Source organism: Phasianus colchicus, chromosome 2 (genome assembly GCF_987193195.1).
Source record: "Phasianus colchicus chromosome 2, bPhaCol1.hap1.1, whole genome shotgun sequence".
NCBI classification, from domain to species: Eukaryota; Metazoa; Chordata; class Aves; order Galliformes; family Phasianidae; genus Phasianus; species Phasianus colchicus.
In genome coordinates, this window is record NC_143437.1 from 27,492,386 (window position 1) to 27,509,952 (window position 17,567).

Here is a 17,567-nt window from a genome sequence, read left to right on the forward strand (position 1 = left end):
GAATATCAGCGTAGGAAGTGGTTTCATGATCATCTCATAAGACGCATTTCTAAAATGATATTAAATACTGTTTTCAAAAGAAACTGTTGTCCAAAATTGAATGCTATCAGATTATGATTTTCATTTGCGTGGGTTATTTTCCAGGCAGAAATTTTAACGGGCATCCCAGTTGGCAACCTTGAAGATGCTGAAAAGGTGGGACGCATGCTGTTAGAAAGAGGGTGTAAGCTCGTAATTGTTACTCTTGGAGCAGAAGGCTGCATGATGATATCAGTAGAAGAACCCATTCCAAAGCACGTTCCTGCTGAGAAGGTCAGGGCTGTGGACACTACGGTACGTTTTTGTGGTTTAACTGTCTTGCTTTGGAAAAGACTGCTTAAGCACTAAGGGATGGCAATGAGTAATCAGCCAAATCTTTGGGCACGAGTACAAAGGTTAATTTATGATGTGAAATTGATAGCTTGCTTCCAGCCTCTCATATATTAAATGTCAGTTCACTTCAGTTTTATAGTCTGTGTTGTAGATATGCTAGAATTATTATGCATGAGAGTATCTTCATGTTCCTCCTGTACTGAAGTCAGTACCTGCCTCTGACTATAATGTGCCATGCCAGTGGCTTGAGCTGCAGTTCACACTTCCCCATGTGTGTTATTCATAATGTCCAGAACTCCAGTGCTGTGGGAAAAAGGAGATATTACTGCCCTAACAACCCGAAAGTGAATGTTTGGCTCTTTTGACACAAGCATGAGTTGCTGTCCAAATGTAGCATAAGGTATATCAAAGACATAATCTTTACAGAATATGGTTAATAAGAAGAAAAAGTTCTTGCTGCTTCACAATTTAACTGTCTTATGATGGTAGCTAATGAATAATAGCTTATTCATTAGGCAAAAACTAAAAACAGGAAAAGCAATAGTTAAGATTGCATTGCTATGAAAACCTTACCACATTGCACATATGGGGCTATTTTGTGTTCCTAGTATTATCTGACATAAATCCAAAATAATTCCAGTGGAGTTACAGAGAGCAGAGCAGGTCACGTTGTATGTACTAACTATACATTTAAATGCCTCTTACAATAACGTCATATTACATATGTTCTGTTACAATAGTTCATTAAAATCCTGGAGATTTTACCATCTGGTGCATTCCATATCTGAATTGCATTAATAATAACTAGTTCTCTTAGCATGTTTTTATCCGTGGACCTCATACTGCTTCACAAAGAAGAAAAGCAACTGTTTAAAAGATGAGAAAACAGAGGCATAGGGACTGAAATTACCTAACTCAGTAGCACACAGTGGCAGAGCTTGCAGTAAAGTCACATATGAAACAGAATATCGCTGATAGATCTGGACTGTTACATGTTAATACTGTGGAAGGTTTTATTTCACTGTTAAATTTAATCCTTTTCAATACATGAATACTGTGTTGCCTTTTGCAAGAAATTTGAACTTGAGTTAGTGTTCATTTTGGAATGCCCTACAGTTCTAAACAAAGGAAATGTCACTGTACTGTACTGTGTATAAGGTACCTGGTAAGGCACTACAGATGCCTACCTGCCTACTTTTAGTCCAGAATTAGAAGTGCTGGGATGAAAGATAGAGCTCCCAGGCCTGCCTCAATGCTTGCTAAGAAGCAGGATTTATTAGCTTTGGAACAAAATCTTGTGAACTTGACTGTATGGCTTCTTGCTCTCATTCGGTAAATCCATCCTTGCTATCAAAGCTCAGCATGTGAGCTCTCTTTTTTAGTGCACATCACACAGAAGTGATGAAGAAAAAACATGTGTTATGTGCTCCTTCAAAAGAAGCAGAAAATTGCTGCCACATAAGCTATTGTTTAATATCTTAAGATATTTGCTGTTGTTGGTCTAAAACAGCAATCCTGAAACCACACACTGACTGGAAAGTGCTTTTATCTTCCCTAGCAGTTCAGAGTTTCATGACTGAACTAATTTAACACTTCTTTTTTTTTTTTTTTTCTTTCTTTTTTTCTTTCTTTTTTTCTTTCTTTTACATAAAAGCAATTTCTTGGAGTTTACTGAATCCTTGCCCTGCCTCCTTGTGGCCAACAGGTTATTGGCTTTCCTATAGCAGAGGATTTTCACAGTTAATTTTGTTAATCTGCTTAAATACCAGTGGGTTGTTTTCAGTAAAACAGCTGTGCTCAGTTTATTCTTGCAGATTGAATGAAAAAAAGATGTGTTGGCCTTCCACTATAAAAGTCTTATACTGCTCAGACTGATTATCACTTTGCCTGAAAGCAAGTGGTTTTAAAGCAACCCTTCTAAACCTCAAACAAAATAATATCATCCTCAACTAACCTGCTTATCTCTGTAACTAAAATAAATACTGAAAGTTCTAATAAGACATGTTACACTTCTCATATGCATAGCTACAGTGGCTCCTTTCCCAAGAGAATAAACTCAAGTTGTGGTAGTTTAGGAAGAAACACCCATCCACAGTATAGTCAGAGCTGTTCGTGCACATGCTCTAAGCTACACTTTAGCACTAAGCAAAGTTTTGAGGGACCGGGCTGTAATTTTTTTAAGCTGCTGTAATCCAATCACATCTGATAACATGTCTGTATGTTGGCATTGCTTAGATCTGCAGAAGGTAAAGTTACCATTAGACAAAGAGTTCAATGATACGTAAAACCCTTCATAGGATTTAAAAAGGTTACAGAGCCCTTATGGAAACAGTATGTACTAAAATGGAGTTTGCAGTTTAAAGGATATACATAAGTTACAGAATGAGGCACAAAGCCCTCCTCTACTGTAAAAAACTTCCCCATAGATCTTTGCCCGAATCACCTCTGCAACAGCGCAGCTTCAGTACTGCCTCCTGATCATTTTCGTTGTCAACAATATTGTAAATTGCTGCTGAGAAACTGTTTGGGTAGGTACAGCCACAGAGACACAAGATTAGAGTTCCTTGTCCCAGGCAGTGTGTCCCCTATTCTCTAGTTCTGTTAGAGAGACTAAAGGTCAAAGATGGTAAAGTGTGAATCTCCTGCCTAGCTCATGAGATGGTTAATCACAGAGATTATTGGCAGAACACTGAGAAAAGCTGGCTCCATCTCCTGCTCTGTGGTGGAACATGAATCTTCAAGACTGAAAATCTGGCATTTCTCACCCACACTAAATCAATACTATAAAGAAAAAAAAAAAAAAAGCTTGTTGATTCTTTTTAGCACTAATTATCTTAATGTGGGTTTTACTAATGTATGCGATGCTTCCCATAACTCTTAGCAGAGCTCTCCATGCACAGTCCAAAACATGTAGAGCACGAATAGTCATTTAGAAGGAAGTTTTGCAAGACACGGTATTGTAAAGCTGTAACATCTGTTTCTCCTATTATAGCTAAATAATGCAATAAGATTTTGTTAAAAAAATAAACTTTCCCTTCACTTTGCTGGCTTCTGCTAGCTATTTTGACATTTGATACACAATGCGTAATAATATATAGATAACAGAAGAAAACTAAACACACGTTGTAATCTCTTTTCATTACTCTGTATAGCTGCTGTTATAGCTACTTAACTACTTGTAGTTAAAAATATGCATTTATTTTTGGTAGAAGCTATTTCTACTTTATCTGAAATTAGGTGCATTGAAATAGGTTTGAGAGTTAATTATGTAATTCCATTTATATGACAGTTCCTCAGTAGCAGAAGATTGCACAAGCCACTGACAAATTTGATAAGCATTTCATAGCAATCAATACTTTGATGTACACATGTTCTGCAGTTGTGTGTGTGTGTGTCTTTGGAAGCCATTCGCCTGCTGCTGGAGCAGAAGCGCAGCTGAGGTGGAGCACAGCAGCTGCTTGTGAGCACAGCTGTGGGACATGACCGAACACTGTCAGGTCAAAATGGTACTTGAGGTAAAGCCGGTGATCTGTATGATGAGCCACACAGTGAACCTGGGTTGTGACATCTGCTGCTGCCACGCACGCGCTGTCCTGGCAGAGGCATGCCCAGCCTGCTGAAGGGATGGCCGCCACGTCGTGCATGCTGGGGAACGGTGCTCTGCTCTTTTTGCACCTTCACCCTTGCTATCCCCCTCAGCTTCTGACAATCACGCAAAGTGTAATTTACAGCACTGTTTACATCTATTTACATTTACTAATTATATTCTGTTGAAACTGCCAAGAAAAATTTGTCAGAAGAATGTAATTACCCAAAGCTGGAATTTGGCCAGCAGTCAGATTAGTTCCATTTTCAAAAAGCATTATGGGATCTCACTGAGCCGACAGCATCAAGCAGCAACCAGGGACAGAGCTGAGCCTCAGTGGTTGCTGCCATCACTCACTGGAGGAGCGGAGGCCTGGCGTCTGCAAGTGGACTTGGTGGAGGCCATTAGGCCTCCTAGGAGCCCCAGGCTCTGGAGTCTGAGCTTGAGAGGGTCATTTGGGTTACGTTGGAGCCCTAGGCTCTGATATCTTGAGAGGTTGGCCATGCCGGGTCTCCTCCACAGGCAAGGCAGCCCAATGGCCTAGGGCAATTCTCTGGGCAGGCTGAATCTCTCCTGTGTGAGGCTTTAGTGGAAAATGGAGCGCTCTCTGTGCGAGTAAGAGCTGCTCTACTGCAAGTCCCAGTTTCCAGGCTGCAGCCCTGAGGTCACTGTGGGGAGGGGAGCACTCCAGGCTACTTCTTGTAACCTCTGGTTTGCTCCAGACCCCAGTTTGAATCAAGATTCTGAATAACATCCACACACGCTTGCATCAGTTTGGGTAACATTATAATTTCCACGCCATCCAGTATTTTAAAAATACAGTGTAGCTGATCTGCATGAGATCTTCAGCTTCTACTTGACTTCTAAGTTTCCACAGGCAGGTGTGTGCACAAAAGTCCTGCATCTGCAAGCTTAGAATCAGAAGATAATGAATCTGCATGTCTGGCTTGGGGATGGATGTGTTCTCTGCAAAGGCAGATGGAGACACTTGGGCACACAACATTTAGATGAAAATTTGGAATCTCTGTGGTGCCCCAGTAATCACAAGTCCCTGCTATCTCTTTTAAATCTCATAAAGAACTTGGGTGGTTTACTTTCAAGGTTTTTCTAGGCACAATTATTAGATTTCTTGTACTACTAGCATCTACCCTGTCTAGCTGTGCCTTTCAGGTAAAGAGAGTGCACAACCTACTGCAGAAAGCTGGGGAAATGTAAGTCACCATACAAGAAGTATGTCTTTATTGTGTATCACCATACACTGTATGTCACCATGCAATAAGTATGTCACCACTGGTTGTGATGACATGCTTATAAAGAAGCAGCACAGTTCTGAGACATGCTAAAATTCAAATTTAATCGACTCAGTTATGCCTGCAATTTGAGAGTGTATAATTCATTCTGCGTAGTCTGCACAGCGTTCTCAGAGTTGGATGATACACACTATTTGTCATAATCATAAAAGTTACTACTATTTTTTCATGTCAGTTCTCCAAAAGGAAGGCTCATTGCTACAATATGAATTTGTCATCAGAAGTTTTATGTTCAAATCCTATTAAGTTTCTCTCCGATTTCTTCTTACAGTATATTAAATCTACTCTTTTATGATGGGAGGGGATGTAGAAGGCTGTCTTTAAGCAGCAGAGTGCTCACTGAGCAGCTTTGTGTTCGGCTCTGAGGGTGTCATACAATCTTTATTTTAAAAAAAGCCTCGTCTAAGTGTATAGCTATATAATTTTAGATATGTCACAGTATTCAGGCCTGTGCAGTAATTGCGGTCTAAAGAAGGCAGTGTGATTTACTGATTTAAACAAAAGACTGAGTAAGATTTGCGGGTCTCTGCCAAAGACTTGCTGTAAATCCTTGGAAGAGTTACTTGTCCTCTTTGTATCCCGATTTATCTATCCGTAAATTGGAGCTTCTATTAATGTGTTGCATATAAACCATGAGAAGTCTGTTTGAGATCAGGACAGAATCTAGGAGGCCTTTTCCCAGGCTTGTCATATAACCTCAGGCCAGTTGTGCTGCTCTGGGGGCATTACATTGAAGTTCTTTTGCTTGAAGTTGAGAGGTCTTGTCTGTCAAAATATGGTTTACACTAAAATTCTCTGACTTAACTGTATCTTCTGGTTTGGAGGAAGCCTGAGCCAGGGAGTGAAGTGGACACTGAAGTAAAGCCTTAGAATATAAATAAATCCAAAACAGTCCTCCTAATAACAGCAATTCTTTGTCTCCTGACTTTGTGGCCTAACGTCTGAGGCTCAAGGGGATATAAATACAACACTCCGTGCAATGACTAATTACTCAAAATTCTGTGCATCAGCAGAAGTGGGACTTGTGGTTGACTCTAATATTATCAAATGCCTTTGCTATTTAATAATCTTGTAGCCATACATTATTTAGCATGCCGTTTGCACAAAGAACAGTGATTTTATTTCAGTTATCTCTCAACAAAGTAAAAATGCAGCTGGTAGTAAATGAAGCATTTGGCAGACAATGTGTCTGATGCACAGTTCTGTAACTTGCTAAGAAGAGAAAAATGTTGTTGGGTGTTTAACCTCTTCCTATCCAAAGATACAGTACAAAGGAGTAAAATGGCTACAAAGGGCAAGATCTTTTCTTCTTCTTTTTCCTTTTTTATTTCTTTTTCTTTAATTCTTTTTTCTTCATTTTCTCTGTTTTTCTTTTTTCTTTTTTTATTTTTTCTTCTTTTTCTTCTTCATTTTTCTTTTCTCTTTGCTTTTTTTTTTTTTCTTCTTTTTCACCCCTTTCCTCTGCATTCTCCTTTTCCTTTGTACTTTTCTTTCGTTTTCTCTCCTTTTTTTTTTTTTTTTTTTCTCTCTATTTTCTCTTTCAAGGAAAGTGAAAAAGTTACTATTGGGCAGACAACTCATATATCAGTGGGGTTTATTCACACACCAACACAGAGTGATTATACCCAGAGTGCCCATTAGCATCCCACAAACCAGCAGCACAATAGCTTCCTTTCTTTAATGTGCAACCAAAATAGGTTAATAAATAAGTTTAGTTTCAGTCATAGCCCACTTTCTGCATTCTCTCTTTTACAAATATGGAATCCATTGAATTTTGAACCAGAAAAACCATGAAGAATAAATTAATTTGCCAGACACTCCGATCAACAATCTGCACTGTAAATCTATTTAAAGCTGTATCTATTATGTTCTAAAGTTCAGCTGAACTGTGAAAGGGCACATGACTGAAATCACTACATTTGAGTTGACTCACAGTTAAGTGTAGAAGGGAGTTGCTTGGCTCATCACAATTTTCTGCTCCTGATTCAGGCCTTCTCAACACACTTCAGTTTTTGAGGACGGGCTCAGTGGTGTGTGTGTATGTAGGCAATGGGGGACAAGAGAAATTGCAGTGATGCCTCCATTTGCATTGGCTGCCAAATAAGAGGTGGAGAGCTATTATTTTTGCAAGCTGGATGCTCCCTCTTTCCCTTTTGAGAGAAGAAGGCTCTATTACCTTCATTTTACAGATAGGAAGAATGGAGATGAAAATGTTACCAATGCTAGATTTGAAGTGCTGGCTAAATTGTTCTGCTTCTGGTTAGGTAGAGGGTTGGGGTTACATAGCCAAAAATGATGCACAGGCATATATTGCTACTCTCTGAACTTCTACACAACATTGTCATGGGAGGAAACACTGTTTATCTGCTTAGTAACTGTTTATGTTAATCCGTAAGTACAAACATTGTAAACATAATGAGCAAACAGAAGCAGGCTTGTACCTTAACAATTTGCAGCCTTGTTTTTCAGTGGAAGATTCCACAGACCACCCAGGCTTTGCTCTATCCTTTTCTCAACCACGGAGCATCTAATTAAATCCCTCTCTGTTCCCGACTCTAAGTGGATGAGAGCCTACAGTCCTGTACAGTTTCTTTCCAGATGGAAATGCATAATTTAACAGAGATACAGCTGACAGGGAGAAGTGGGCCCAAAGCAGTATTAGCATTTGCCACAAATTGCTTTGAATTACAAGGGGAGTACTTAATGAAGATGTAGACTAGAAGAGAAGATTAAAACCAATATTAAGTTTTCTAAGATTGCAGAGTGCCAGGCAGCAAAAACCTCATATTAAAACTGAATTTCTATCTCAGTTACTGTAGTGACACTAAAAACTATTTGGTTTTGCAGCCAAGGAACACACCATCAGTATAACGTCATCACATTTTGTACCATTGCATCCTACAGATTTGTTCAGTATATGTGTCTACATATACATAAAGTTGCTAAGCACTTTACATTGCTTACTACTTCTGTACTTGCAGCATCAGGCCAAGAACAATTCTGTCCTCTGTTTTGTAGATGAGGAACAAAAGCAGACAGGGACTGTTTGTCTGTGGTAGGCAAACCTGCTTCCCTTGATAAAACCGTAACTTCTTGTCTCTGCTTCTCTTTAAAGGAAATTAGTACTGGAGACAGAATGTTGTCCCTGATGCACTTTTAGAACTGGGTTATCGTCATAGACATCCACATAAATGAGAAAGTATGCAATAGTTGCTTTGCATTGGATGCTTCTTGAAGGGGCTGCAAGAGGATTGTAGCAGTGTGCTATGATGACAGGTGCTGAGGCTGTACTTTTGTCATACTGAGAAATACTCCCATGAGAAGTTGGGAGGTTAACCCAAGTCTGGACAGAAAAAAGCAGAGATACTGACAGCTGTTATGCACCAAGCCAAGTGTTTTATTGTGGAGCCAGAACGCAAGAAACATATAGCATAGACCTTTGGGCCTGAGATTACATGCTGATGAGGTTTGGGGAAGCTGAGTTCAGAAATATCTTGAAGTTGTCTTTTTGTCATCTCACTTCTGGGCTGCTTTTGTAAATGAAACGATGGTATAACTTATACAGGTTGAGAATAAATTAGGAAATGACTCTTTTATTTCTTCTCTTGGGCTAACTATGGCTTGCAACACAAATCAGCATCATTGCAGCAGAATGTGCCACATCCCTTTTCTTGATGTGCACCCCTCCTCTTGTCTTTATGGTGAAACCAACACAGCCTCTCCACCAAGAGAATGTCCTTAGGAAAATCTGGTCCTAGACACATAGCTCACCCTTGAGTTTAGATTTTGTGCCATCAACACCAACATACAAGATAGTGTTACTTGTAATGGCACTTAACTGCGATGTCTGATTTGCGTAAAGAACTGAGAGGAAGGAAGACCAACTGTAAGCAGCCATCCTTTCTAATTAAATTCCCACAGTTAAAAATAGCCACTGGAAGCTGGCGCTTCTGGCACATCCAGAGTGTCACCTTCCCAAGTATCTTTTTCTGGCCTGTGCTGTAGGAAGTTGAAAATGTGATCCACTGTGTAATAGTGCGGCATATTCTTAGCTAAACTACTTGTCATTTTTTACCTTTTGCATTTATGGTTAGCTTACAAATGTCACATCTCTTCTTCTTCTCTAAAGCTGGTCTCTGCAGAACCAGGTGTCACCCTGCCTGTTGTAGAACATAACCTCCTTGTTTTCTCAATTTGTTCAAATCGGTTCTGACTGTGGTGAGAGGGAAGGAAGGCACACCCAGCTCCACTTGGTCCTACTTAATTACCAAGAAGTGCCAATTGCAGTAATGGCAATACTGAACTAAGACCTGATTTCCCCAACAGAGTTTTCTCTGGTAATTTTGGTCACTACATAAACCAGAAAGGTTTGCGTTGGATTGGTGATATTGCATAATTAAGTTTTCAAAAGAACAAGAACAGAGAAATGAGAGTAATGGGGAAATCATGTTTCTTGCTTTTGCTCATTCTAACCACAGAAAATGCCGTGCTTATTTCTTATCAGGAGTAAAGGAATCTATCCTTTGTATCCCGTCCCATGGACAGAATTCTTTTATAGCTTCAACCAGGCAAGTGGAAGGGAGCTAAAAAAATAAGTTTTGGTGAGTGATGGCGATAATCTCTGGCAGTGTGTTTAATCAACAGTTTTCAGTTGAGCGTGTTTTTGTCACTTTCCTCGAGGCTTTGTATTGTATTTTTATGTATATAAATAGTCATCTAGACATAAAATAAGCTGTTCTAGAACAAACTCAGCTGTAGAAAAGCATATTCTCAAGGTCTGGCAACAGCGTTTGCCAGCTGCCCAAGAGACTTTAAGGTTTATCATTTCTATTAGTTTAAAAGTATAAATAGATACAAAATATAGGGAAAAAGATAGGCAGGTCTCTGGAAGTTTGTGCCGCATTACTGGTACCTATGATCCCATTGCCAGATTCATTAAGCAGGCAATGTTTCTTGGGGGGGAAAAAAAAAGACAAAAAAACCCACAACATTTTATAGGGAACACAGTGCTGAAGGCCATGGGTGAGCAGGCAGTCCCTTTTTTCTGTACACGTGCCCCATATGTGAAGGACAGCAGAGTGGGTCGGTAACAGGGAACAAAGTTCTGGAGCAAGCATCGTAGGTCACATCTTGCTAACTTCCATAGAGGAGATGCAACTAGAGCGTTCTTCAAAAAGCTGAGGCAAGCTCAGTCAGAAAAAAATGCGGGGAGCTGGCAAGAGGACAATGCTAAAGTGAGCTCAGACAAAAAAACTCCTCAAGTTTTGGGTTTGGTTTTTTTTCCAGGATATGTAGTTCAGAGGTAGGCGGGAGCAGTGGCCAGCCAACAAAGGCTAGATACTGTGGTTTTGAAAGAGGCATTCGAGCATATGGAGCTTTCGTGCAAAAAAAGAATGTTTTTTTGATCAATTCCAGGCGAGATGGCAGTTTTGTCATTCTGAGTACATCTCATCAGATTACATGGGATCACTAAGAGTATTTTGGCATTTTCTCACAGTTTGAGAGAAGAAAAAGCTCATGTGGCTAGTGAAATTGCCCTGCAAGGTTTCCCCCTGGCTGTTAAGTGGTGGGGTCCTGGAGCTAGGTCAGCCCCTGACGTGACACTGGGTAACACAGCTGCGCACAATTTGGCCAATTCTCTCCTGGCTGGGGAGCTCAGTGGGGAAACCCACTGCCAGTATTTGCAGTATACTATCAGAATGTATTCTGGGCAGGGCTCGGGCTCTAATTTCATTTGTTCATTACATTAAATTTGTGAATTAGCACCCAAGTTTGAGCTTTGTCAGGGAGAAATTGCAAGTTGGCATGAGTGTGACGTGAATAATGGAGTGAAGTACTTCTCAAGGAAGTGATAAAAGTGGAGCTTGTGATTAGGGTAGGAGAGTAGCTGTGTGTTGTTGGGGCTTGATAAACCAGTCTGAGGAGTACAAATCAACCTTCATCCTGAGAAGCTGCTATATTTAGTGCTGAGCTTCAACCACAACTCTTTGATTCCATCCAAGCTCAAACTCTGGGAAAAGTATCTGCAGCTCCTGTAGCATGTTCAGCTGAAAGTAGTGGTTTATCTCCGTTAGCAGCAATGTCTGCGTGCATCCCTGGTGTTGACACATCTTGGTATATAAGCTGTTCTCTGCAACAGTGCCGCTGGAGAGATTTGGATTGAGCTGAAGTGTAATAAGAGTTTTCCAATAGTGTGTTTTATATGTCATAAGTTTCCTATATTTCCTATATGTATTCGAGAAAAAGAAAAAAAAACACTTATGGAGTATTTCCTCTGCTGTTCTTGAGTTTCTCTGATAGGTATAAACTTTTAGTTCAAATGAAAGGAGGTCACAGATCGTAGCTCAAGTGTGAGAACAAGGAAGAACCAGGTACCAAGACAAAAAGCTAATGGAAGTTTAAAATGCAAATTTACACCGAAGTGTATCCTAAATTGAAACATTCATTTTCAAAATATCTGTATCACTCAGGTGCTGGAATGATAGTAGTGGTGAATCGTTTGGTTGATGGGAATCTCACAGGGTCTGCTATTGTCATGAGTGTGCGTGGGTTCCTGCTTCAGTGTGCTTACTCCATTTGGTAGCGATGGAATTTGTCACCTCCCATCAATGCTATCCGGAGCTGAAAGGAGTTTATATGAGCATCATCATGCTGAATTGTTTTGATGATTCAGAAAACAGAGTGTTCCCTGCGGGTGAACACTTTGTTGGCTTTCTGGAGGTAGCGTGTGACACCGAATAATTTTCTTCCCAGTGCTGAGTGATGTGCTGGGATACCTTGCAGTACTTCTCTGCAAGGCAGGAGCTCCTCTGTTCCCATCCTGTCTGAGCACCTAGCAGAGCTTTGGGCAACTTGAGCAGGTCTGCTTAGTAATTCTGTATACCTCAGTTTTGGGGTTCCCAAACCGTGCCTCATTTTCTCAGGATCATGAGACTCCCATTGCAGCCCTTACAAGATCCGGACCTCAGAGTTCAGCCCACAGGTGTGTCCAGGTGGGTGTCCCTAAAATCTTGATCTTAACTTCAGTTCATTTTATGTCATGAGAAATGCAAGCCATATTACTCACCTTCAGAACAGATGCTGTATGGGGCCTCTGAACATGTCAAGCAGGACTGTCTGATATTACTAGATCTCTAGATACCTTCAGCTCTGCTTTTTAGATGACAAATAAATTAAAAACCACAGAGTTGTGAACGTTGGATGTTTTATTTCCAACACTCACCACAAACCAGATAACTTTCCAGAGGAATTCATGCATCTGTAATGCTTGTCTCTGATCTTTTTAGCAACAGCGAGTAACTAAATGTAGGATGTAACAGAAAGGAAAGAAAATATATGCAGGAGGCCTTGTATCAAGATTAATCTCTCAGGAATGCAGGGGGTTAACGGTCAGGCTGATTAATCACTGTTAATGAACCATCAGGAAATCTGTCAGGAAGTGGGTAAAAATTCCTGACAGCTGATGTGGAGCACTGTGTGGTGTGCTTTGGTTTTGATATTTCCCAACTGATAGCCTCCAGTGGGTGCCGTTCAGTTACCTCAGAGGTCTGAAGGCATGTGAAGGACTAGATGGCCTGCTGCCATTGCTCTGCTTGAGTAAGTGAGGGAGAAATTTTCCCTGTGCAATGGCTATGCAAGTACAATGCAATATAAATGCAAGAAAGGCAGAGATTGCTCCTTCCCACAGCTTCCCAGAACAGGGTCTGGAAATTATACAGAAGGGAAGCAGGGTCGTTCCTCAGTGCTCAGTCTGAGCCCACGGGGTACAGCAGGGAGCGGGCCAGGCAGCTTTCTTTCCCTGCTTGGACGGGGAGCCAGAGCTCTAGGACTTGGATACACAACTGAGTTAATGAATTGCTTTGTGTTGACCGAGGGTGAGGTTTCACAGTTGGCTTGAGCTGATCCAAGATCAGGCGGCTGCTGAGAGTGTTTCTCACCTCCTTCTCTTTTGCATTGGCTGTAATGTGGTAGTGTGGCGGCTTGCTGGGCTGGGTGCAAACTAATGCTTCCCAGTCAGCGCTGGCTGACCCAGTTCACAACAGAGTGGGGGGGAATGGCCTGCCTCACTGCCTGGCTGCACTGAGGCTACGTCTGATGTAGGCAAGGATAAAAACATGAGCGGAGACAGAGCCTTTCAGCAACAGCAAAAATGTGGCTTGGCTTAGGCCTGCTCTGAAACTGCAGGCTGAATCACTGGAATTAAGAGTGCACTGTCAACCTACAGTGAATGCCAGTTAAAATGTGTTAGCTCACACCTCCTGTGACTTCGAAGCAGTGGCTGATCGCAGCCGTTCTGCACATGGCTAATGGGAAGGGGGGTACAGTGAGGGGTGGCACAGCCATTCCCCATGACATGGTCGGGAGAGGGCACAGGCCACATCAGCTGGTGTCAGTGTGCATCTGGGAGGGCAGGAAGAGAGGAAGGGGCCAGCAGCACTGCCAGGGATTGGCTCACTGTCTTCTTCTTTGGCTCAGGGTAACATATTCAATCTCGTCTTCCTGACAAGACTGCAGAAATGCTCAGTTACCAGCACACAGATTAAGCACAGTAACACGGTCGTGGATCCAGACCCTACAAGTCTGAGGCACAGTCTGCTTCTCATACTTCTCCTTTCACTTCAACACAAGCAGCTTTGCTGAGCTCAATCTGTACCACTACAGCAGAAGATCTAAAAAGGGGAGCCCTGCTGTTTGTTTCAAGCTCGTTTGTTGTTGTTGTTTTTTTAATTGCAAAACGTAGTAGTTCCATTTTAAGGACTTTTTATCTTTTTGTTCCAGCTCAAAACTCCACGCATAGGTAGAGGAATAACTGTGTTAGTGGAAAAGCTCTTTGCAATTTTCAAATTCTTTAAGTTTTAGAGATGTGTGGGACTTTCCTGATGGTATCTTTGTGTTACGTCTGTCGTTCGGCTGCAGGGCAGGCAGTGGTGCACCCCTTAAGGAGTGCTGAGTAGATGTGACACAGAAGGGTAACACTCACAGCATAATCCAGTGTTGCAGTGTTGCGGAGTGATATAAGTAAGACAGGAATTCTCCAAGGCCTTCAACAGAGCTGGGCATCTCTGTATGGCTGTGTAGTTAGGCTGCACTAAATCAGTGTAATAGTTGGGCTGCACTGGTTTGTGCACTGCTGTGAATGCTCCTAGGAAACCATAAGCTTTGTTACAAGCCAGATAGTTGATCCTATGATAGAGTGCAGTTCTTTACAGCCTTTGCTGTTGATTTATTCACTGAATGAAGAGTTTTGAGTTACAGGCAAGCCTGTTGCTTTGCTGTACAACACACTGTCCCTTTTAGGATTTGGCAGCCTATTCGTACAAGTGATGGCATATATGTAGGGTGTACCTGACTGCGACTTCTTGAAAACCACCCGAGGAAGGTTTTCTGGGGCTCAGAACAAGGTCAGGGCTTCAGGAGCCAACAGCTGTGACAATTCCTGCATTGCTGCCATTACTCTTCCCCAAAAGGGCAGGGTAGGAGGGTGAGGGGCGATCACAGGGTCATCCAGCACAAAGGCAGCGCAACTGTGGCAACACTGGGAACTGCAGCTATTGCACCTCGGCCTCCAAATATTTTTGGTGAACAAGTCATCTTATTGTAGAAGTGAAATGCATCCTATTATTCTGGGCACGACTGATTGAAAAATGCTTTACTTGCTGGAAGTACTGTTGAACAATATAGTTTCCACTTACAAAGCAATTTCTATAAAAAGCTTCTCAGGGTAGCATCGTATAAAAATAGTTACACTAAAGTTGTGAACCAGCTTCTGACAAATCAGGACTAACAAAAGCTAAGGTATAAATAGAAGTGTTTTCGTGGGTTTTCTCTTCTCTAGAGGCACAGAATCTCAGTCAGTGCTGGATTGTAATAAACAAAAATGCCCTTTTTCAGACACACAGGAAAACAAGGGCCTTCCAGACTTGTGGCTCAGAATATAAATAGGTTTTAAAAACTGCTGCAAAACCGTAGCACTTAGTGGAGACCATAGCATTTGCATTTTAGAACTGGACATACAGTATCAGCCTGATTTTATGATCTAGTTATTTATTTTATTACATGCAAACTGGCATCCCGTGCTTTACAAAAAGGTCAAGTAAGTTATATTTTTATAATAATGGAATGAATTGACTCCTGGCACTCGAGGGTATGAGGATTATCTCAAAGTCTGCAATGTATTAGGGTTCCTGGAATACAAATACTGAGGAATGTAAAACATTACAGATCCCGTGTTTGTGTTTTGTCAGTGAGCAGAATAAATGCATCTTACCAGTCATTTTCAAAGTCATTATTCTTGCAATTATTCTTTTTTGGGGGCTGGTATTTTGTTATCTCCACTAATAATAATGATCAGAAATACAATGCTCCATCCTGTGCCACTGCCACATAGAGTTTATGCCATTTGATACCAGATACACTGAGTGCTCCTCATTAAAATTATTATCTGGCCACTTACATTATAAAGTGATCAACTTTGAATATAGAGAAATATTTCTCAATATGAGAAATATTTCATGTAACAATGACAAGGGCTTCCTGTGAGCACTGCAGCACAACAGATCTGCTTGTAGAAATATTATATAATATTATATATATATAATATATAATAATACAAACCTTCTGTCTGTAACAGAGGTGCCAAAATACCTTTAATAATTAATCATGTGCTGATTAGATTATAAACTCTGGGATGGGCCAGAGATTTCTGTATTATGTATCAGACAAAAGATACTGGCAATGCTTAACTAGCAGTCACCTGTTACTGCTCCACCTGGCATTGTGGGAGCGCTGTGAGCAGCAGGGCTGAGACAAAGGCCTCGCAGACCTTGATAAAAACCCTCCCTGGCCCCCGGTCTGTTCAGCAATACAGAACTGTTGAAACAGCTGCTGCCACAGCTGCATGCTGCAGTAAGCAAGGTGCCATTTGCCAGGCGACACCCTGCATTGTGCCCCACTGCAAAGGCGAGGGCAGAATTCAGGCCAGGAGGGCGTTAAACAGGGAGTTTCCTGGCTGGAACAGCACAAACAACTGCTGCACAGGCACGGGCAAGCAGAGAGCGGCATGGCACAGGCATGGGCAACCCGTACCTGTGCTCACCTACGTCAGGGCTCCCCTGCAACTGCCGTGCTGCTCTGCCCCAGCAGCTGCTTCTAACAGATTGCTGTGGAAATGGTATTTTTTGTGGAGAACGATATTACGTGCAGCTGATTCCACGGTAAGCATAAGCTTAATAGTGAGAACCACTAGAAATGAAAATTGGAAAATTACTTTCTATCTGTAATTTCCAGTTAGAAGTTTTGCTCAGCTATCTTAATTGCCTTTTTCCAGGCCCTCTGCTCCCGTCCCATGACTCTGGCAGCCCTCTGTGTCCTCAGAAGGGTTTATTAGAACTAAGCAGCAAACCCCCAGGGGAGACAATCCTTATGCTGGTCCTCAAATAAGACAGTACCAGCATGTACAGTACAACGCTTTGCTAATAGCATGATTTAAGCAAAGAGACCTGAGAGCAGCTTCATACCACCAAAAGCTGTTATCAATGTGGCCTCAGAAATCAGGCCAGCTTTGGGGGATGGAAGGGTGTGCTTCAGGAGGAGGAAGGGACACTGGAATGACATGTGCAAATAAAGTTAAAAGTGATTCATCTTGCCAGTTGTTCAAAACACTACAGAACAAAACAAGAATTTTTGTTAAAAAGCATTCGGGAGGCAAACAGTTGTCATTCCCCGTTGGTCAGAGCAGAACGAGCAGCAGCTCTCAACAAAGACCTGGGGACAGCTGAAGAGCTGCCAGAGCCCAGGGTGACTCAGCACAGGTGGCAAAGCGCACCCCAGGAATAAGATTGGTTTACACGATAAGACACAGCACAGACCTTTGCCAGTGGGAGCTTCTTAATGAAAAACAGCTAAAGTCTGGAGGCGTCAAACTGTATCGTTCTGCAACTAGGAAATTTATAGACACCACAAGCCACATGGCTTTTTTTTTTTCCCTTTTCTCTGTCTCTTCTACCACTGCCCTTTATGAAGAACAGAAGTTAAATAACAAAAAAATAGCTTTAATGAAACATTCAGGTTGAGAAATCAGAATCAACATTCCAACAACAGGAAGTTTCAAAAGCAGTGTTTATAGCAGCACTTCTGCTGAGTTGTAGCACACTTGCCTTTCTTTTCTTTAAACCATATTATAGCACATACCTCGATAAAAACATTGGGTTTGGAGTGTGGTATTAGTTTAGAATTGCAGCATTTCCTATGCATAGAAAAGTGAATTGAACTCAACTCGTGTATGATTTCCTGACTCCTGC

At 41.5% G+C, this 17,567-nt stretch overlaps 1 protein-coding gene across 2 annotated transcripts in view; it reads left to right on the plus strand.

The window, feature by feature from the left end:
• The window catches only part of RBKS (ribokinase), a 66,352-nt gene that overhangs the window by 47,991 nt on the left and 794 nt on the right, over positions 1-17,567 (plus strand). For both annotated transcript variants that reach the window (XM_031594440.2, XM_090135186.1), the window contains one exon: positions 145-333. In XM_031594440.2, coding sequence (XP_031450300.2) covers positions 145-333 — 189 coding nt within the window. The remainder of the gene's footprint in view (positions 1-144; positions 334-17,567) is intronic.